This window comes from Silene latifolia, chromosome 11 (genome assembly GCF_048544455.1).
Source record: "Silene latifolia isolate original U9 population chromosome 11, ASM4854445v1, whole genome shotgun sequence".
Taxonomy (NCBI): Eukaryota; Viridiplantae; Streptophyta; class Magnoliopsida; order Caryophyllales; family Caryophyllaceae; genus Silene; species Silene latifolia.
This window is the reverse complement of record NC_133536.1, coordinates 192,941,121-192,956,897: the sequence shown is the minus strand read 5'-3', so window position 1 is coordinate 192,956,897 and position 15,777 is coordinate 192,941,121. Positions and strand designations below refer to the sequence as shown.

General features: G+C 36.9%; 1 protein-coding gene across 4 annotated transcripts; it reads left to right on the top strand.

Moving 5' to 3' along the window:
* Positions 1 to 386: 386 nt before the first annotated feature.
* LOC141612216 (glycosyltransferase BC10-like) lies at positions 387 to 15,307 on the top strand. Of its 4 annotated transcripts, XR_012529014.1 has the most exons (12): positions 397 to 782; positions 2,163 to 2,279; positions 5,700 to 5,800; positions 6,028 to 6,099; positions 6,346 to 6,427; positions 6,519 to 6,599; positions 7,792 to 7,830; positions 8,027 to 8,092; positions 11,452 to 11,524; positions 12,151 to 12,300; positions 14,274 to 14,402; positions 14,514 to 15,307. XR_012529014.1 is itself a non-coding variant. In XM_074430949.1 (11 exons), the coding sequence occupies exons 1-11, from the start codon at positions 543 to 545 to the stop codon at positions 14,517 to 14,519; spliced, it is 1,083 nt and encodes a 360-aa protein (XP_074287050.1). In that variant the 5' UTR covers positions 387 to 542; the 3' UTR covers positions 14,520 to 15,164. The 4 variants fall into 4 exon arrangements, 3 of the variants coding, with proteins under 3 accessions (XP_074287050.1, XP_074287049.1, XP_074287051.1); XM_074430949.1 differs by lacking the exon at positions 11,452 to 11,524 and having other exon boundaries at positions 387 to 782; positions 14,514 to 15,164; XM_074430948.1 differs by lacking the exon at positions 11,452 to 11,524 and having other exon boundaries at positions 14,928 to 15,164.
* The last annotated feature ends 470 nt before the right edge of the window (positions 15,308 to 15,777 follow it).

Genomic DNA, 15,777 nt, shown 5'->3' with positions numbered 1-15,777 from the left:
TAGGTGTTTCGGTAATGTTGGAGTCTCTAGAATCGCTCGGAAAAAGTTTCCTTTAATAATATAGATAGATATAGATTTTTAACAATAAACATTCAGATCAGGTCATAGAGTCGGGTCAATTTGAATTCGGGGCATGCCGGTTCTCAGCTTGGTTATGGGGTACGACTCCGGCCATTCGACTGAGGTGAATTTTGCCATGTTGACTCATACATTTACAAGCCGCACCACATTCGGCACTATCCACATTTACCGTATACCAGCGATATTCACACTTACCGTATCCGCAACATGGCATCCCTATCAAAACGACACATAATAATTTTTTAAAAAAAAAGGCGGAGGACAAGGTGTGGTTGGGAGGGTGAGTCACAAGACTCAAGTGAATTGACCAAACTTGTACACTCACTCCACTTTGATTCCATCTTACTCTTTCTTACTCCATTTTTGCATCTCTCTGATGCAAAATCAGTGCTGTTACTATTACTACTACTACTCCATCAACAACACTAAATCCCCCATGAATTGGAATTGTGTGATCTACAATGAAGAGAAGATCCAGTTTCCAGCAAAGATCACTTCAGAAATGCAACACTACCACTTTCTTCGCACTACTACTATGTCTTTGCATTGCATCTTTACTCCTTCTTGAGTTCAATTCCCGCTCTATTAATCTACTTCTCCCTATTTTCCGTAATCCCTTTCCTTCTAACCCTAAAATTGCCTTCCTCTTCATTGCTCGCAATCGTCTTCCTCTTGATTTTTACTGGGATGCCTTTTTCAGGGTATGCTTCTCTTTTTTTACTTCATTTCTAAATTCACTAAGTTTAAGATGATAATTTGTGTTTTAATTTTATATAATATTGCTGCCAGTATTGTTGTCATGTTTTTTGTACTAACTTTGGATTAAGGTATGCTCAAAGGTCCCATACATTTAATGAAGTGATCCAAATGTCATTAATTAGTCATAATTATCAAGTGTACCATTTTAATTATGGCCCACTTATGTTTGCATAACACCCTATTCCTGTGAAAATCCTACCATATTACCATTTCTTTTTATTTAATCGGTTACTATATGATTAACAGATTAACTGATGTTTTTTTCTTTCATATTAAGATTATTGTCAAGCTCAACTTTTAATTGCTTGGCCTTTGGATGATATCCTGCATTTTGTTAATCAAGGCTGCGTTTTTTTTATAAACAACATATTGGTGGTTTTGACTAGATTTACGACTATTTAGCATATCCGACCAATTAATCTTCTGGTTACAATGTTTGGTAAATGACGGATCCGGAGAGTAGATTGGGCTCAAGCTACCCTTTTACAAATTTATATACTCCGTACTATTTTGTTGTTTCATCAAATGCCTTGTTCAGCAATGAGCAGAAAGTAGATTTTAAATAGTTAGTTTTACGACTATTTTATGGAAAAAAATTCATGTTCTTGGTCTAAAATGAAATGTCATATTGTCTGAGTGTATATCCGACATGAGTATGTGAGGTAATATTAAAGAGTCCGAGCAACATAAAACCCAAGTATTAAGATGTCTCAGACATAACTTAAGGATTTTATCATGGCTATTGTGGCCGTAATTTAAGAGAAGTTTATCAAACGACTTAGTTCTTGACGTCTTGAATTTGAAATTCAAGTTTGATTTCCAATGTTAGTAGTCTATTTTTATCTCTTGTGGCCTTTTTTTTTCCATAGATATTTTACAATCCTCTATAAAACTAATGGCCAGTAGCGATAAAACCACGGAAATGTCGATTATGTTCAGGTGATAATTTGAAAATTGGTTGTCACATCATCTACTGGGTATTATGATCGTAATCACAGAAATGCGGTTATATTAGTTTGTTACGTAGCTGATGCATTTTGTTGCCATGCTGCATCTACTGGGTGCAATGTAATGATTAATCACGGAAGTGTTAGAATCTTATCATGTCTAGTGGCCACATTGCAGCGTCAGTGTCACAGCAGTTCACCTTTTTCTGTCTATGCAAACATTTGAATGTGATGTTTCGGGGTGAATATAGTCTTTTTGCTCAAATTATCAATTTATGTGAATGTAATTTATAGGTTGATCTTCCTTATAAACTAATACGCATATGTCGCTATAAATAATATTGCGTTGAATTTACAATGTTGGTCTTTCTGTAGGCAGACAAGGACAAAAAATTCACTATCTATGTTCACTCAAGACCTGGGTTCCTCTTGAACAAGGCAACAACAAAATCCCTCTACTTTTTAGACCGCCAAGTGAATGACAGTATACAAGTAAGCTTCGAGCCTGATTTTCTGTTTGATCTTTGAGATAACTGACATGAGGTGGTATGCCTTATATTCATAAAATATCTTAATGAAGAACTCTATTAAAAATCTAAAAGACAGGGGCTTTAGGATGTTTTGTTCTGTTTGTATCTGAAATTGCAATAGATTTTAGTGAGTTTTCTTGAATACTCTTTGGTACTCCCTCCATTCAAATCCAAACATGACATTTGACTTTTATAAACTTGCCAATGCACAATTTGCATCGTAAATATCTTACTTTTACATTATGAAAACATTTAAAAGTTCGATATTCTTATTGTACTCTTTAAACATGACCATATTGTTTCTTCATGAAGATTCTCCTTGTTCGTGAATAGTGTCAAAAAAAAAAAAATGTTGTGTTTGGTTATGAATGGAGGTAGTAATATATATAATTTCCATCGTATTAAATGGATTGCCTAATCGTCCTCGCCTGTATTTTGGTCATTGTACCATAAATGTATCAGTAAGCCGCCTCATAGTCAGTGGTCATAACCTTCACAACCCTTATAAAGTGGTCGTGGTGGAGTGTCTGGCACATGTTGTATACTATGATTGTTAGGGCTTATATTGACTGATTGTTATGGACCCTTGACCAAGTCTGATGGAAATGGAATAGCCATGAATGAAAATCTGAATTCATTTCGCTGATAGATTTCCTGGTACAAACTTTGCTCCTCATTGTATGGCTGCCAGTTCGTCGACGAAGTCTATCTTTTGTCTTAAGTTTTGGGTAGGAAAGGCCTCTTTGAAGTTAACTCAACTTGTGCAATGATCTGTACTGTCGTTTTCATTCTTACAGCTCCTCTCTTTTATGTTTGGCTCATTTATTTGAAACCCTTGGGTATTAGGGCTGATGCTGGACTAATTTTTTTTAGGCGAGTATTACTAATACTTTGATGTGAATATGAGGAGAGATATATCTTTTAAACCATGAGGATATTTGACATGGTAATTCTCCGGTCTCAAGTATTCAAAATATCATCTTTTTCTTTTTTTAATAACTAAAAATAATGTTAAATATCTTCGTATGAAATTCATAAACTTGATATTTTTTCTCGGATAAAGTTGGAAGATCGGGAGGAGAGATAATCAGTTTCTCTTGTTTGGATAGTAGCCTAGTAGGTCGAGTTGGAGGAAATACAGTGATGGAAAATGGAGGACCTATCTTCATCCCTAAATGCAAATCAAAATCTTCCCAATATAAGAATGAACTGGAATGAGAATACCTCCATTGCTTGCCTTCCCATCTCCTCCTCTTCCCTACACAACTTACATCCAAATAAATGACAAAGGTTACTAAAGGGGCGATGCTTGTGTATAAAAAGATATCATGAGGTGACACTCGTACAAATGAGAGACACGTAATTATGCTTCACGTTATCACGAGTCATGGTATTACATGTAGGTCGCGGAATTGCATCCGGTTCAACTTATCCAGGTTGTGAAGGACCACTTTTTGATGTAGTGTCATAAGCATTAAGAGGCAGACCAACTTAGGGGAAGAATCCAATCTGCATCCAAATCTATCACTTAGTGAAGGTATTAGCATACACTTTGTGAGATTAATCTTAAGGCAAGATATTGCTTTGAAGATCAAAAGACACCTCAGGAAATGCAAAGTTTCCTTGCTTGTTCTAAAAAAATCAAGGTATCATTTGCAGCGGGAAGTTGCGCAAAGGTGAAATGTTCAGAAGAATTGTTTATATTTACAGATTCAACATCATCTAAAAAGCCTATCTTCACTGCCTTGCATATCCAAGACTAAGCGATTTCATAACCTAATACAAAGAGAAGAGGAGAGGATGGGTCTCCTTGACTCAGGGTTCTAGAGCTAGCCAAGAAATCGACAGATTGAAATAACAAGCACCGGGAATCAATTAGTAATGATGCGAAAAGAGACCATGAGAAAACTAAACATTAGAAAACTTCAAGAAAAATGGTCATAAGCCTTTTCAAGTTCAAGTTTGCACCAGGACTCGGTTGGTTAGACTTTTTGTAATGAATCCATGCATTCATTAGCAATAAGGAACGCGGGTGCCAGATTTGACAAACGAGCCTACAAATCAAATCGTGAATCGATTGGCGTTTCATTTGGACATAAGTTCGCCTAATTTGCTTATTGGTTCACCCGAATTTCATTGAATTCGCCAAAAATAGCAAGGGAGGAGTGATGTAGATGGAGAAAAAATAGGAAACTTTACTAATTGAAAGCGAACTCCATCCTTCGAGGCTTCAATCTACAAAATATTCATTTACATTAGAGATGGCTATGTTTTGAGCTTGTTTTGGTTGGGAAGAAAATGAAGCAACTAATAATATTTACTTAGATAAGAAATTACTAAGTTTGAAGTTTTCATTATATTTGTCTACAATCTTAAGTTTCTAGGCTAGTGAAGGTATCTTGAGTTGTTCCTTCTCAGTTCTCATTCAAGCTTTAATCTTATCACCAACTGTTTAATTATTTATTAAAAATAAAATGCCTCAGAACATCTCTGTTTCATTTTTTGATACTGTTGTTTTAAGTTAGCCATATTTCCAATGGAGCCAAAGACTATTACTCTTTGGTTCTGGATTATGATGGAGTAAAGCAAAATGGCTCACTAAAGTGGCTGCGCTTCTTTCTCTTGTGAAGTAGCAGTCCTTCGATGCAGTTCTCGACGCAATTTTCATCTTGGGTCATTCGGAAACAGCCTCTTTGTGTTTCTAACACAAGGGTAAGGCTGCGTACATCCGACCCCCCTTACCCCGCAATTTGCGGGAGCCATTGAGGCACTGGGGTAATGTTGTTGTTTTAAGTTAGCCAACTTTTTGCTGAAAGAAAGCTGTGGTAGCTACTAACAAGCCCAACCACCAATCTTTCACACCTAATTAACAAACTCTTTCACCTCAAGCCATGCATTTTCGAATTAGAAAATGCGTGCGTGCGTGCGTGCGTGCGCGCGCTCGTGTTTGTGTGAGGGAGAGAGAGAGAGAGAGGCACTTTTAGCGTCTGTATGGGAATCTGCCCATTCGACACAAGGCATCCCTGTCACGTCACTAATATGTATCTATTGTAATGCTTCATAGCACTTGTCTGTTTCTTGCTGCACAATTTTTGTGGACCTCTTGTTCCGCCCTTCTCTGCCTCTCTACTTTCTGTTATTATCAATCAAATTGTTTCATGTTTTAAAATGTTTTGGCTGAGTTTGTTTAGGTTGTGATCGTGCTCATTTTATTTCTGGTTCTTATCCTTTGTCTTTCTTTGGACTTGTAAATTGTAACTATGTTCATCGATCTTAAAAAAAATTACCAGAAAAGTTGGGTTTAAATTTGAAAGTATGTTTGTGTACTACTCCATTGTTACATTTTTATTACAATTACAGTTGTGCTAATTTACTTCACTAGGTAGATTGGGGAGAAGCTACCATGATCCTGGCAGAGCGTGTTCTGCTGAAAAATGCTCTTGTAGATCCTTTAAATGAACGATTTGTTTTCCTTTCCGACAGGTGAGCACATTCCAATCAAGGGTCATTTATAAAGTTCTCTTGTCTCTCTTTACATTTGGTAGTTTCAATGTATCCAAGAGAAACAATAGTAGTTTAAGTAGCTGGGCTGAGGTTTCTGTCAATTCTGAATACTCAGCCGGAAGAGTATTATTGAAGTTATTTGCCAGGATGCTTCAGTTTGTGTTTATTCATTCTAACAATGTTTCAGCTAACTGATCTTATTTCAGCTGTATCCCCCTGTACAACTTTAGCTATACATACGATTATATCATGTCAACATCAAGGAGTTTTGTAGATAGGTAAGGATCTGCTATTTGCTACAATAGTTTTCCTTTTCACATTTTGTTTACATATCTTACCTTTTATTGGTTCGTGTACTAATGCCTATGTTCCACTATGTGCTCGCATCTTAACAAAAGCTAGTTTTTGTTTGTTCAAAATTTCAAATTTGAAATTAGTATAACATAGGACTGGGTCGTAATGGCTTGCCCATACAGGTCTCCAAATAGCTCTTGACTGTGGTAGACGTTTTATTGTGGTTACAGTTTCGCTGACAAAAAGGATGGGCGTTACAATCCAAAGATGCACCCTATTATTCCTGTTAGTAATTGGCGCAAAGGTTCACAGGTAGGGATATTAAAAAAAAATGAATAGCATGGAGGATATTCTATTTCTTTGTTTTGTTTGCTTTTCCTAATCTTTTGTGCTTTTGTTGCAGTGGGTTGTGCTAAATAGGAAACATGCAGAGGTTATTGTGAAAGATGAAACAGTTTTCCCTGTATTTCAGCAGCATTGCAGGGCAAGTTTTGCTACCTAAAATTTTAAAAATGTGCCCATTACATGTTTTCATTTCCAGTGGGGCCAAAGGCTCTCTAATCTCTGGTTTTGGATTATGACAAAATAAAGTAAAAAACCTAGTTGTGGTTTTTTATTTTTTATTTTTTTTGGTGAAGTAACAGTGAACAGTCATGCGATGCAATTTTCAATACAATTTCATATGGGTCACCCGGAAACAACCCCTATTCATTGTTAACATAGGGATAAGAAAAACTGCATACATCCTGCTTCCCTTGCCCCTCATTTGTTGGACTGTGAGAGCCTTTGATGCGCCGCACTAATGTTGCTGTTGCCATTTATTCGCTTTCAACTAGAAATAAATTTCTGCACTTAGTGAATTGCTAGGCTTATTGTTGCCATAGGAGATGGCATAATGGTCTTGATATTTGGAAGTTGGAATTAGAGAAGAAGTTTCATATTGTTTGTGATAAACTGGCTGGGTAATGGCAAGGTTGCTATATAGTTTATATTGAAACTGTTCATATTTTTTTTTTCTCTGAAGAGATTTATGCCCCTCAAGTCGTCATCTTTGTGCACTAGAATGTAAACTGTAGACAATGGATTTGGGTGCATTCAAAATCATGGAAATACTGAGCTCCTTCTTTCCTTTATTTTATTTGTTTGGAGATATTTGTGCTACTACATGGAGGTATCTGGAAATTAATTTTGACGTTAAATTTGTGAGACAGTTGACTTTGGCCCTTCTACGCTGTTCAAACTTTATGCTACCTTGCTGCTTAAAGTTGCTCAAACCTTAAGCAGGACGTGGCTGCACCTATTGCTGTTTTAGGATGCCCAGTCGGCAGCAGTATGCTGGATGAGATGTTGGTGATTGTAAAATGTGGTGGCAGGATCCTTTATTAAATCAAACTATTATACTTTTATGCTCTCTATGGTTCACATTCAATTATGATACAAGTCAGAAGCAAATACTGTGAAGTGTCAACATAGGCTGTTTTGAGTTTTGACTTTATGATTGTAGCTTGTGCTGTGATTACTCAAATTAGAATGTAATGTCTCAAAAGCTTTTTCACTGTAATTTCTCCAAGACCTCAGAGTTCTTCATTTTATTTTCTCTGTTATTTGTGGATTATTCGTGGTTTTCTTCTGCAAGCCGTGGTGGCTCTTACATCACTTATTTTGTCAATTTGCAGAGAAAATCACTTCCCGAATTTTGGCGTGACCAACCCTTTGTAAGAGTTCTCACTTTAGTCCTTTCTAATTGTGTGTATGTCATGTTTGCTTCCCCTTTCTCATGTTCAGCATTTCAGCAACAATTTCTTTTGTTTATCAAACCTGAAAGTCTGAGACCGTTGAAGGCTGAAACTAACTTGATTACTATTAAGAGCACATAGCATACTTTCTAATTGTAATTTTATTTGGCTGCAGCCTGTCGATCCATCAAAGGAGCACAACTGCATACCAGATGAACATTATGTTCAAAGTTTACTTGCTGTGAGTTATCGCATTACAATATTACATGGCTTCTCAGTTTTCAGTATGGTTTTCTTAGTTGTTGATATTCAATTTACAGAACAGGATGTTTTAACTTTCGTGAAAGGACCTCATCATTATATAAAAGGGATCTTCTACCATATACCCTTGTGTTTTTTAAATTTCTACCATATACCCTTACTCTTTCTAGCTTTCTATATTATACCCTCCAATTTTGTAAGCTTCTACCATATATCCTATTATGTTCATTGTTATGTTATTTGACATTGATTAATTACCCTCATCACATTAATAACACCCTATTTCATCCCCTTGATTCTTCTCAATGGACAGCCCTCCATCACCACCACCACACATAAAGCATCTCCTCACCACCAACCTCCTCATTACCACCAAATTGAACCCACCACAAACCACCCAACTTCTTAAAACACAACCGAGACGAACACCTTTACCACAATCAGACCAGTACCAATGCGGCAATGCCGACATTCCCTCGGCAACGCAGGATCTCTCCCTATCGACGAGTCCAGGCCACAGCCTAGCTACCGCCACCTCACATTGAACACACCAAAAACTTCCTTATCTTTGAGGCCAACATCAATAATAGTAAAAATGAAAACCTCCGCCCATCCACCCAAAACACCAGCAACCGTCTTAACTACCTCTCCCAACCCGATTTTTAACGCAGAAGAGGGAGTTTTTGTCGCTCTTACAACGTCAATGACACAATCCTGGACACAATGGCTGGGTTGTGACCAGATTGGAGCCTGGCTTGTCGTGGTTTTGGGTGGATGTGCCGTGGGTAAAGGAGTAGTGCCGGTGATTTCGAGTGGTTAGGGGACCAATCTGGACCACAAATGGTGGTTGTGGTTGTAAGTAGATGAGGAGTGTGAATGTTGTGTTAATTGGTGAAAATGGTATATGATAGAAATTTGGAAGGTTGAGGGGTGATGCAGTGTAACAGAAATAACAAATAAATAACAGAAATAACAAATTGTGAACTTTGGCGCCAAAGTCAGTTGAGAAGTTGTTAGAGTTGAGCTGTCAATTAGCTGTCATTTTAGTATAAAAGCTATACTCATTCTCTGTAATAGATTCATTCATCATTTTTACAGAAAACTCTCAATAAAATCTTCAATCTTTCAATTATCCCTCTCTCTCTTATTCATCTTCTGTTGAGTTTGATCTTGTACAGAATCCTCGAATTACCCTTTCTCCATTCCTGGGTTAATTCCTGTATCCTGTATCAAGGGGTATAACGTAGAAAGTTAGAAACAATAGGGGTATATGGCAGAAATTTAAAAAACACAAGGGTATATGGTAGAAAATCCCTAATATTTTTCTTGTTTAATTTTGTTAGTTCTTATGAAGTACCTCATCTTATCCAAATTAAAAAATTAATATCAATGGTAAAAAGTGCCAATTTTCATATAAATGGTATTTTGGTAAATCATTTTTATCATAGTAACAAAGAAGGCAAAGTGCTCGAAGGCTACAAGTCAATACTCAATAGGCATCAAGTACCCAAAATTCGGCGTTTAGCTTGGAATAAATCTGACAGAAGCATTAACGCTAACGCTTGGTTAAGGCCCATTGTGCAACTATTGATCAAGTCTCCGAGATTGCTACCCCATTCTCATGTAATTAGCGGTTGTAAGACCATGGGTGTAATTAGTGGTGGCATGTTTTGAATTATAATATGTTAAGGGACTGTACAAGTAAAAGAGAGTTTATTGGTTGTAAAACTGAGTTAGAAACCAAGGGGGTCAGATGATTACCTATGGCTAATTGTGTACACATGTGGAGCAGTAACATTAAGGTAAATGTATGACTTAAAGGGCATGGAGTATTGTTTCTACATGCTCCATTTCAGAAGATTAAGGTGGCTGGTGTACCTGTTAATGTCTAGCGTGCAGTCCTCCGGTGTCCATGTGTTTTAGGATAAGTTCTTATTTTGTTATGGACTTAGGTTTACAACTTTACACTCCTCTTAGTGCCCCACCTCTCCAAAGTGTCTATTGGCATTGTCAAATCCATGCCATCTTCTAATAATGTACTAGAAAAAAATTAATTTGACTGTAAAATAATAGAAAAGATTTTATTATTACATACATGTAATTGGTAAAATGAAAATGAAATCAAATTTGGAGAAGAAAAGAAATTGAAATTAGTTTAGAGCAGAAATTAAAGTCGGGTAGTTTGGGAAACAAAGAAAAATGCTAGGTAGTTTTGTAAAAAAATGAGAAAGTAAGGTAGTTTTTGGCGAAATAGAAGCAAGTTAACCTCGTAAATTTGGCGTTTTCGGCCGGAATAGTCACTTTAGTAGTGTTTGGCGAAAAAAAATGAAAACACAAGGTAGTGTAAAGCAAGAAAAATAAGCTCCTCTCACTCCCCAAAAGGCCCCAAGAAAAAACCCTCTCCATTTTCATGGGGCTACCATCTATCATCTTTGGTAGTGGTTAGTGGTAAGCCCCAAATTTCATTTTAGTTATTAATATTATAGTAGTTGTGTTTCTAATGGCTTTTGGCTCTCCATTTAGGGGAGTTTTGCTCCCATCAATTGATGGGTTTCTTCCCGTATTTTGGTGGTTTCGTTCTCTCATTGTGAGAGGTTCAAGAACTTCGGTTAGGAGTATGTGGAAGATCAGTGCCTTAACGATTCTAAATATGGTATCGTGATTGAGGCCAGATCTTCGTCTACAATCTGTAAAAATAGACAAATTTCATCCTTTTGAAAACTACGCCACATCCATTAACCCGGGAAAGGTTGTGTCAATAAACAAGGGTATATTGGAGGGTATGCACTTGTCTTATTCTAATAGCGATCTTTGTTTTAGGAAGGATTTGATTTGTTTAGTTTTTACAAAATTGTATTTCATTCAATCCAATATCCGTTCTCGATGTCGTATGGCCTTTTATTAATGATATTTATCTTTCACTTAAAAAAGCAAGAAAAGTAAAACAAGTGTAGTTGTTTTACGAAATCCCCTAAATATAAGGTAGCACCTAACCAAAAACTCGTACTCCCTACGTTCAATTCATTTCCACACGTATTCAATTTTGGTCCTATATGGGTTCCGTACGTTCCCTTTTTTGGAAAAAAAAAAATAATCTTAAGACCAAAATACCGTTGCATAATGTTTTCTAATACACTTGCACGTTATAGGTTGCTATTTATTCCCCTATTTTATGTCTCTTTATTAATCTTGGCGTCATTTACAAATGAATGGAATTGATGTGAATGGAGGGAGTATAACGTAGTCAAAAATCTTTTTTCCCTTTTAGCTCTTTACTTTCTTTATGAAACATGTCTTTTGTGGGTGCGTGTTTCTGAAGTTTTCGTTATTCTAATTTAGACCAATAAGAGCTCTGCTTTGGGAAGCGCAAGGTGCATCATGGTGCAAAGGATTCCTAAAGCCAAGGCACAAGGTGAAGGTTCATGCCTTATGACGGCTTTATGCCCAAACACCGCTATTTATTTTTGGATCTTTTAAGGATCCTGTTTAGGAAGCTAGAAGTTGTGACATTGGAGCAACAGAGGATAGAAACTAGAACACAAAAAAAGTGATTAGTGTAGCATAGTTGGTCACCTTTTTGTTTATGGCTTTATGAAACGGGTCATTTTACAGTTAGGCATATAATGACTAGATTACATTAAATTTTATACATAGGCCCACCCATACGTAGTTCTGAAATTTCATTTGTTAGAATGGGGGTTTTCAGGATTTGAACTTGAGACCTCAGGGTCATTGAGGCCATGATACCGTACAAAGAACAATTTCAAGTTTCAACCTAAGCAGTGATTTGATCTTAATACGTTCCTAATAGACTAAATAGTCCTCTATATTTTCTGTTTTGTGCCCGTTGATTATGCAGGTGATAACTTGATATACTGAAATTTAACTGAATCCTGTTTGCACTGAACAGACTGACAAAAACTAACATATAGTGCAGGAAGTTATATTTGATTGTTGATAGTAAAAGGATTGTTGCGAATTTTTATTTCTAATAATTATACCATTGAACTTTTGCTCCCTTTTGCCGACAAAATCCAGCAAGAAGGCCTTGAAGACGAGATTACACGGAGATCTTTGACACATACGGCTTGGGATCTTCCATCCACTAGAGACCGTGAAAGGCGTGGATGGCATCCAGTTAGTTATAAATTTTCTGACGCTACACCTCAGCTGATACAATCCATCAAGGTATGTTTGCTGCCTAATTTCTGCAGATCTGATTGATAACCAGTATTGAAGCTAGATAACTTTCAGTTTGTGTTCCACTTCATATCTTAATATGTGCACAGAGTTGACTAGGCTGTGTTTTCATTATGGCGAGCTGTTGAAGAAGCTTAGCTCGCTATGTCTTCTGAGGGTGAAATAACCTGGTTTCACTTAACGTTGCTCCGAGTTGGTTGAAACTTGAAATGATGCAAGTAGTAGTACACAGTTTCGAGTGTAGGATATGACTACTTTGTGGAAAAAAAATCATGTTTTAAACTAAAAAATGTGTCGTGGTGGACACGTAGCTTAAATAACAAAGTGACACATGTTTCACTAAGAGAGAAACATTCATGTTGTGATTGGCACATTAGATTGCAGCGTTGCACTCGTGCAAAATCTGGTAGTCTTAAATCAACAAAATGGCAAAGATAAGCAGTCCGAAAGTACTGGTGAGATGGCGACAGTATGTACCGTATGGGTTTTGTCAGGATCCCTTGTGCTTTGTTGTGTCTTCTTGGGTTGATTTCATTTCTGAAACTGAAGCCAGTGTTTTCTCTCTTATTTTGGACTTTTTTTTTGGTTGGGGGTGCAGGTACTAATTTGGGCCTATTTTTTGTTGAGGGGTAAGGGTTACCCTGGATGACTATTCCTAGTCCTAGTTAGACGACTATATATACGGAAGTAGTTGATTGACCATAGTTCCCTTGCATCTACAGCTTCATTCGACTGAGTTTTATTTGTACCTTTATCCCCTTGACCAAAGAAAGGCTCACACTTTTGCTTGATTGGAAATGACATATTGCAGAGGAGTCTAGTTTGCTGGAATTGCGTCCGCCAAAAAAAAAAAAATGACCCTCGTAGTTTTAGTAAGAAACAAATGGTGATTTTTCTTCTTCATAAAACGGTCATATTTTGCACACATTGTTTTTTCATCTCCATTACAACATGAGGGACTTTATGGCCAACACTATAAGTAGGATCTAAACAGGGAATCTGATATACTCAGTATCTTGGGACACTTGATACCTTAGTTTAGTGCTGCCAAAGTATCACCTTGAACCCATGTCTCATATTGTGACCTTTTTTGGGAATTTTCTCTGTTACCCTTGTGTTTTTGCAAATTCTAATATGTGCCCTTCATTTTTTAAGGGAAAAAAAAATCTAACATACCCCTGACTTGTATAAAATGTTCATAATCTAACCAAAATACAATAACTTGCTGGCTGCTGCCTTTAACAATTATGTTTAGACACTTCCACTTGTTCAAAAATAATCTGTCGATCCATCATTATAATTAAAAAAAAAGAATCTAACATACCCTTGACTTATATAAAATGTTCATAATCTAACCAAAATACTATAACTTGCCTCCTTTAACAATTATGTTTAGACACTTCTACTTGATTTTTCAAAAATAATTTGTCGATCCATCATTATAATTACTCCGTATCATTTATTGAGTGACAACCGCCTTTTAAAAAATACCATGTCTTCGTGATAACTTTTAAGGATAAGATTACTCATGATAGTTTGAGACTTGAGAGTGTAATGATCCATCTCTCATTGTGTATATGGGTGTCACATTGAAGATGTTTTGTGTACAGCTGTAGCCCTGTTGTGTCTTTTTTTTAGACGGACGCCACGTCTATTATATCTTTTGTACATGGGCGTCACTCCCTTGGTGCCCCTTAATATTTTATCTTAGCAAAAAAAAAATGAATGTTGAAATCCGTAGCCACTTTCTCAGTTTCTCTACTTGCATAAAAACCGATTCAAACGCAAGCGTAAACTATTTTGGGAACTGACGGAGTCGTACTTGATGTAGACTGCGGATGTATCCTTTTTAACAAAGCATATTATTTAGATATAGGTAGAAAGATGTAGTAATTGCTGACACCAATGATCATGTTGAGTGTTGTTTGCTAGTTTCAACATAGTTACATGATTGATTGCAGGAAATAGATAATATAAACTATGAAACTGAATACAGAAGAGAGTGGTGCAGTAGCAAGGGGAAACCTGCCCCATGCTTCCTCTTCGCAAGGAAGTTTACTCGACCTGCTGCTCTTCGTCTACTCAACACGGTAAAGCTTACATTTTATAACTTGTACTAGTCTATTGGTTTTGTGTGGGTTACATATATCTTATAGTGACTCTAATTTGTGCTTAATATGTTTTCTTTTGTTGCTCAACAGCTGTGATGCTCGGACTCGGATACGAGGATCCGACACGGACACGGATCCGAGGGTTCGATCCTTGAAATCTCAAAAACAAGAACTCGGATACGAGGATCCTAATTTGAATTTGGACTCGGCTAATGTTTTATTTTTTTGAAAATAAATTGATTATTAGTTAAAAAAGTCCAAGAAAAGAAAGGAAAAGTAGTTTTTTCATGTTTAACATGAATGAAGACTTTATTACAGCATTAAAATTCATGTCAAGATTACTCTTGATATAGGGCTGCTGTACAAAACAGAGGTTAAAAACAACACTCTCACACCGATTTCTCATAGAAGGATCCGTCAAGGATCCATGTCCGGATCCGTGTCCGGATCCTGTCCACCGGATCCTCAGGTCAGGTGAAGAGTCCGAGCATCACAGCTCAACAGACTATGCTCTGCTTGGAATGTAATTAGAGGCTACTATACTTGTTCTGTCTAGATTTCGACATGTAAGCTCATCAGAATTAATTGAGTATATCCACAGCGTTACAGCAATGTTTTAATTTTCTCGTGTAAAATTTAGAGATGATAAGGTGAGTATGTTGATGTTGTATATAGGTTAAAAACAATCGCTTTCTATCTGAAAATTCTTGCTGGGATATTAAAAAATAATTCATTGACTCAGGTTTCGTGTTGGTCTGTACTCTTATGAAGGTTGTGAAAGGCGAGCTATCTTGTAATGGCAGAATACTTCTTTTGTCTGCCAACGGACAATTGGACTATGGACTTGAATTTTAATGAAAGTTTAGCCTAGTTTTTAATGGATTGTGCATAAGTACCTTCATCTAAACGTACTCAGCAGACAATATAAGAAGGCAAGGATGTGTAAGTCAAAAGGTAATAACGTATTCGGAGAATCAGCTGCTCAATTAAAGACTTGTTCAACAGTTCACAGTTTCCAGTATAGCCACTATCAGTCTGTCATTCAAAACCCTCGGAATAGAGTTGTTTATGTGAAGGGTGACCCTTAGACCCGACTCACAAACAAGTGGGACGGACAATGCATTTTCAATAGTTTATATGGTCCGACCTATTAACACGTCTGAACTCTGAAACTGATCATCCCCAATGTGCGTGGCACATAGATCAACGTTGCGTCTGAGCATCTGGCCCGGACATAGAACACTCACTTGATCCACACTCACTTGATCCCATCCACAGTCACTTGATCCTATATGTCCAATGAGTGGTTCTGGATTATGATGGAATAAAGCAAAATGACTCCTTAGAGTGGTTA

Bases quoted from the DNA above. Each gene is read 5' to 3' on its own strand.
- LOC141612216 (XM_074430948.1), top strand. From the start codon at position 543: ATGAAGAGAAGATCCAGTTTCCAGCAAAGATCACTTCAGAAATGCAAC. The intron at 2,280-5,699 runs GTAAGCTTCGAG...TTACTTCACTAG, and splicing joins AAGTGAATGACAGTATACAA to GTAGATTGGGGAGAAGCTAC. The intron at 7,831-8,026 runs GTAAGAGTTCTC...ATTTGGCTGCAG, and splicing joins TTTGGCGTGACCAACCCTTT to CCTGTCGATCCATCAAAGGA.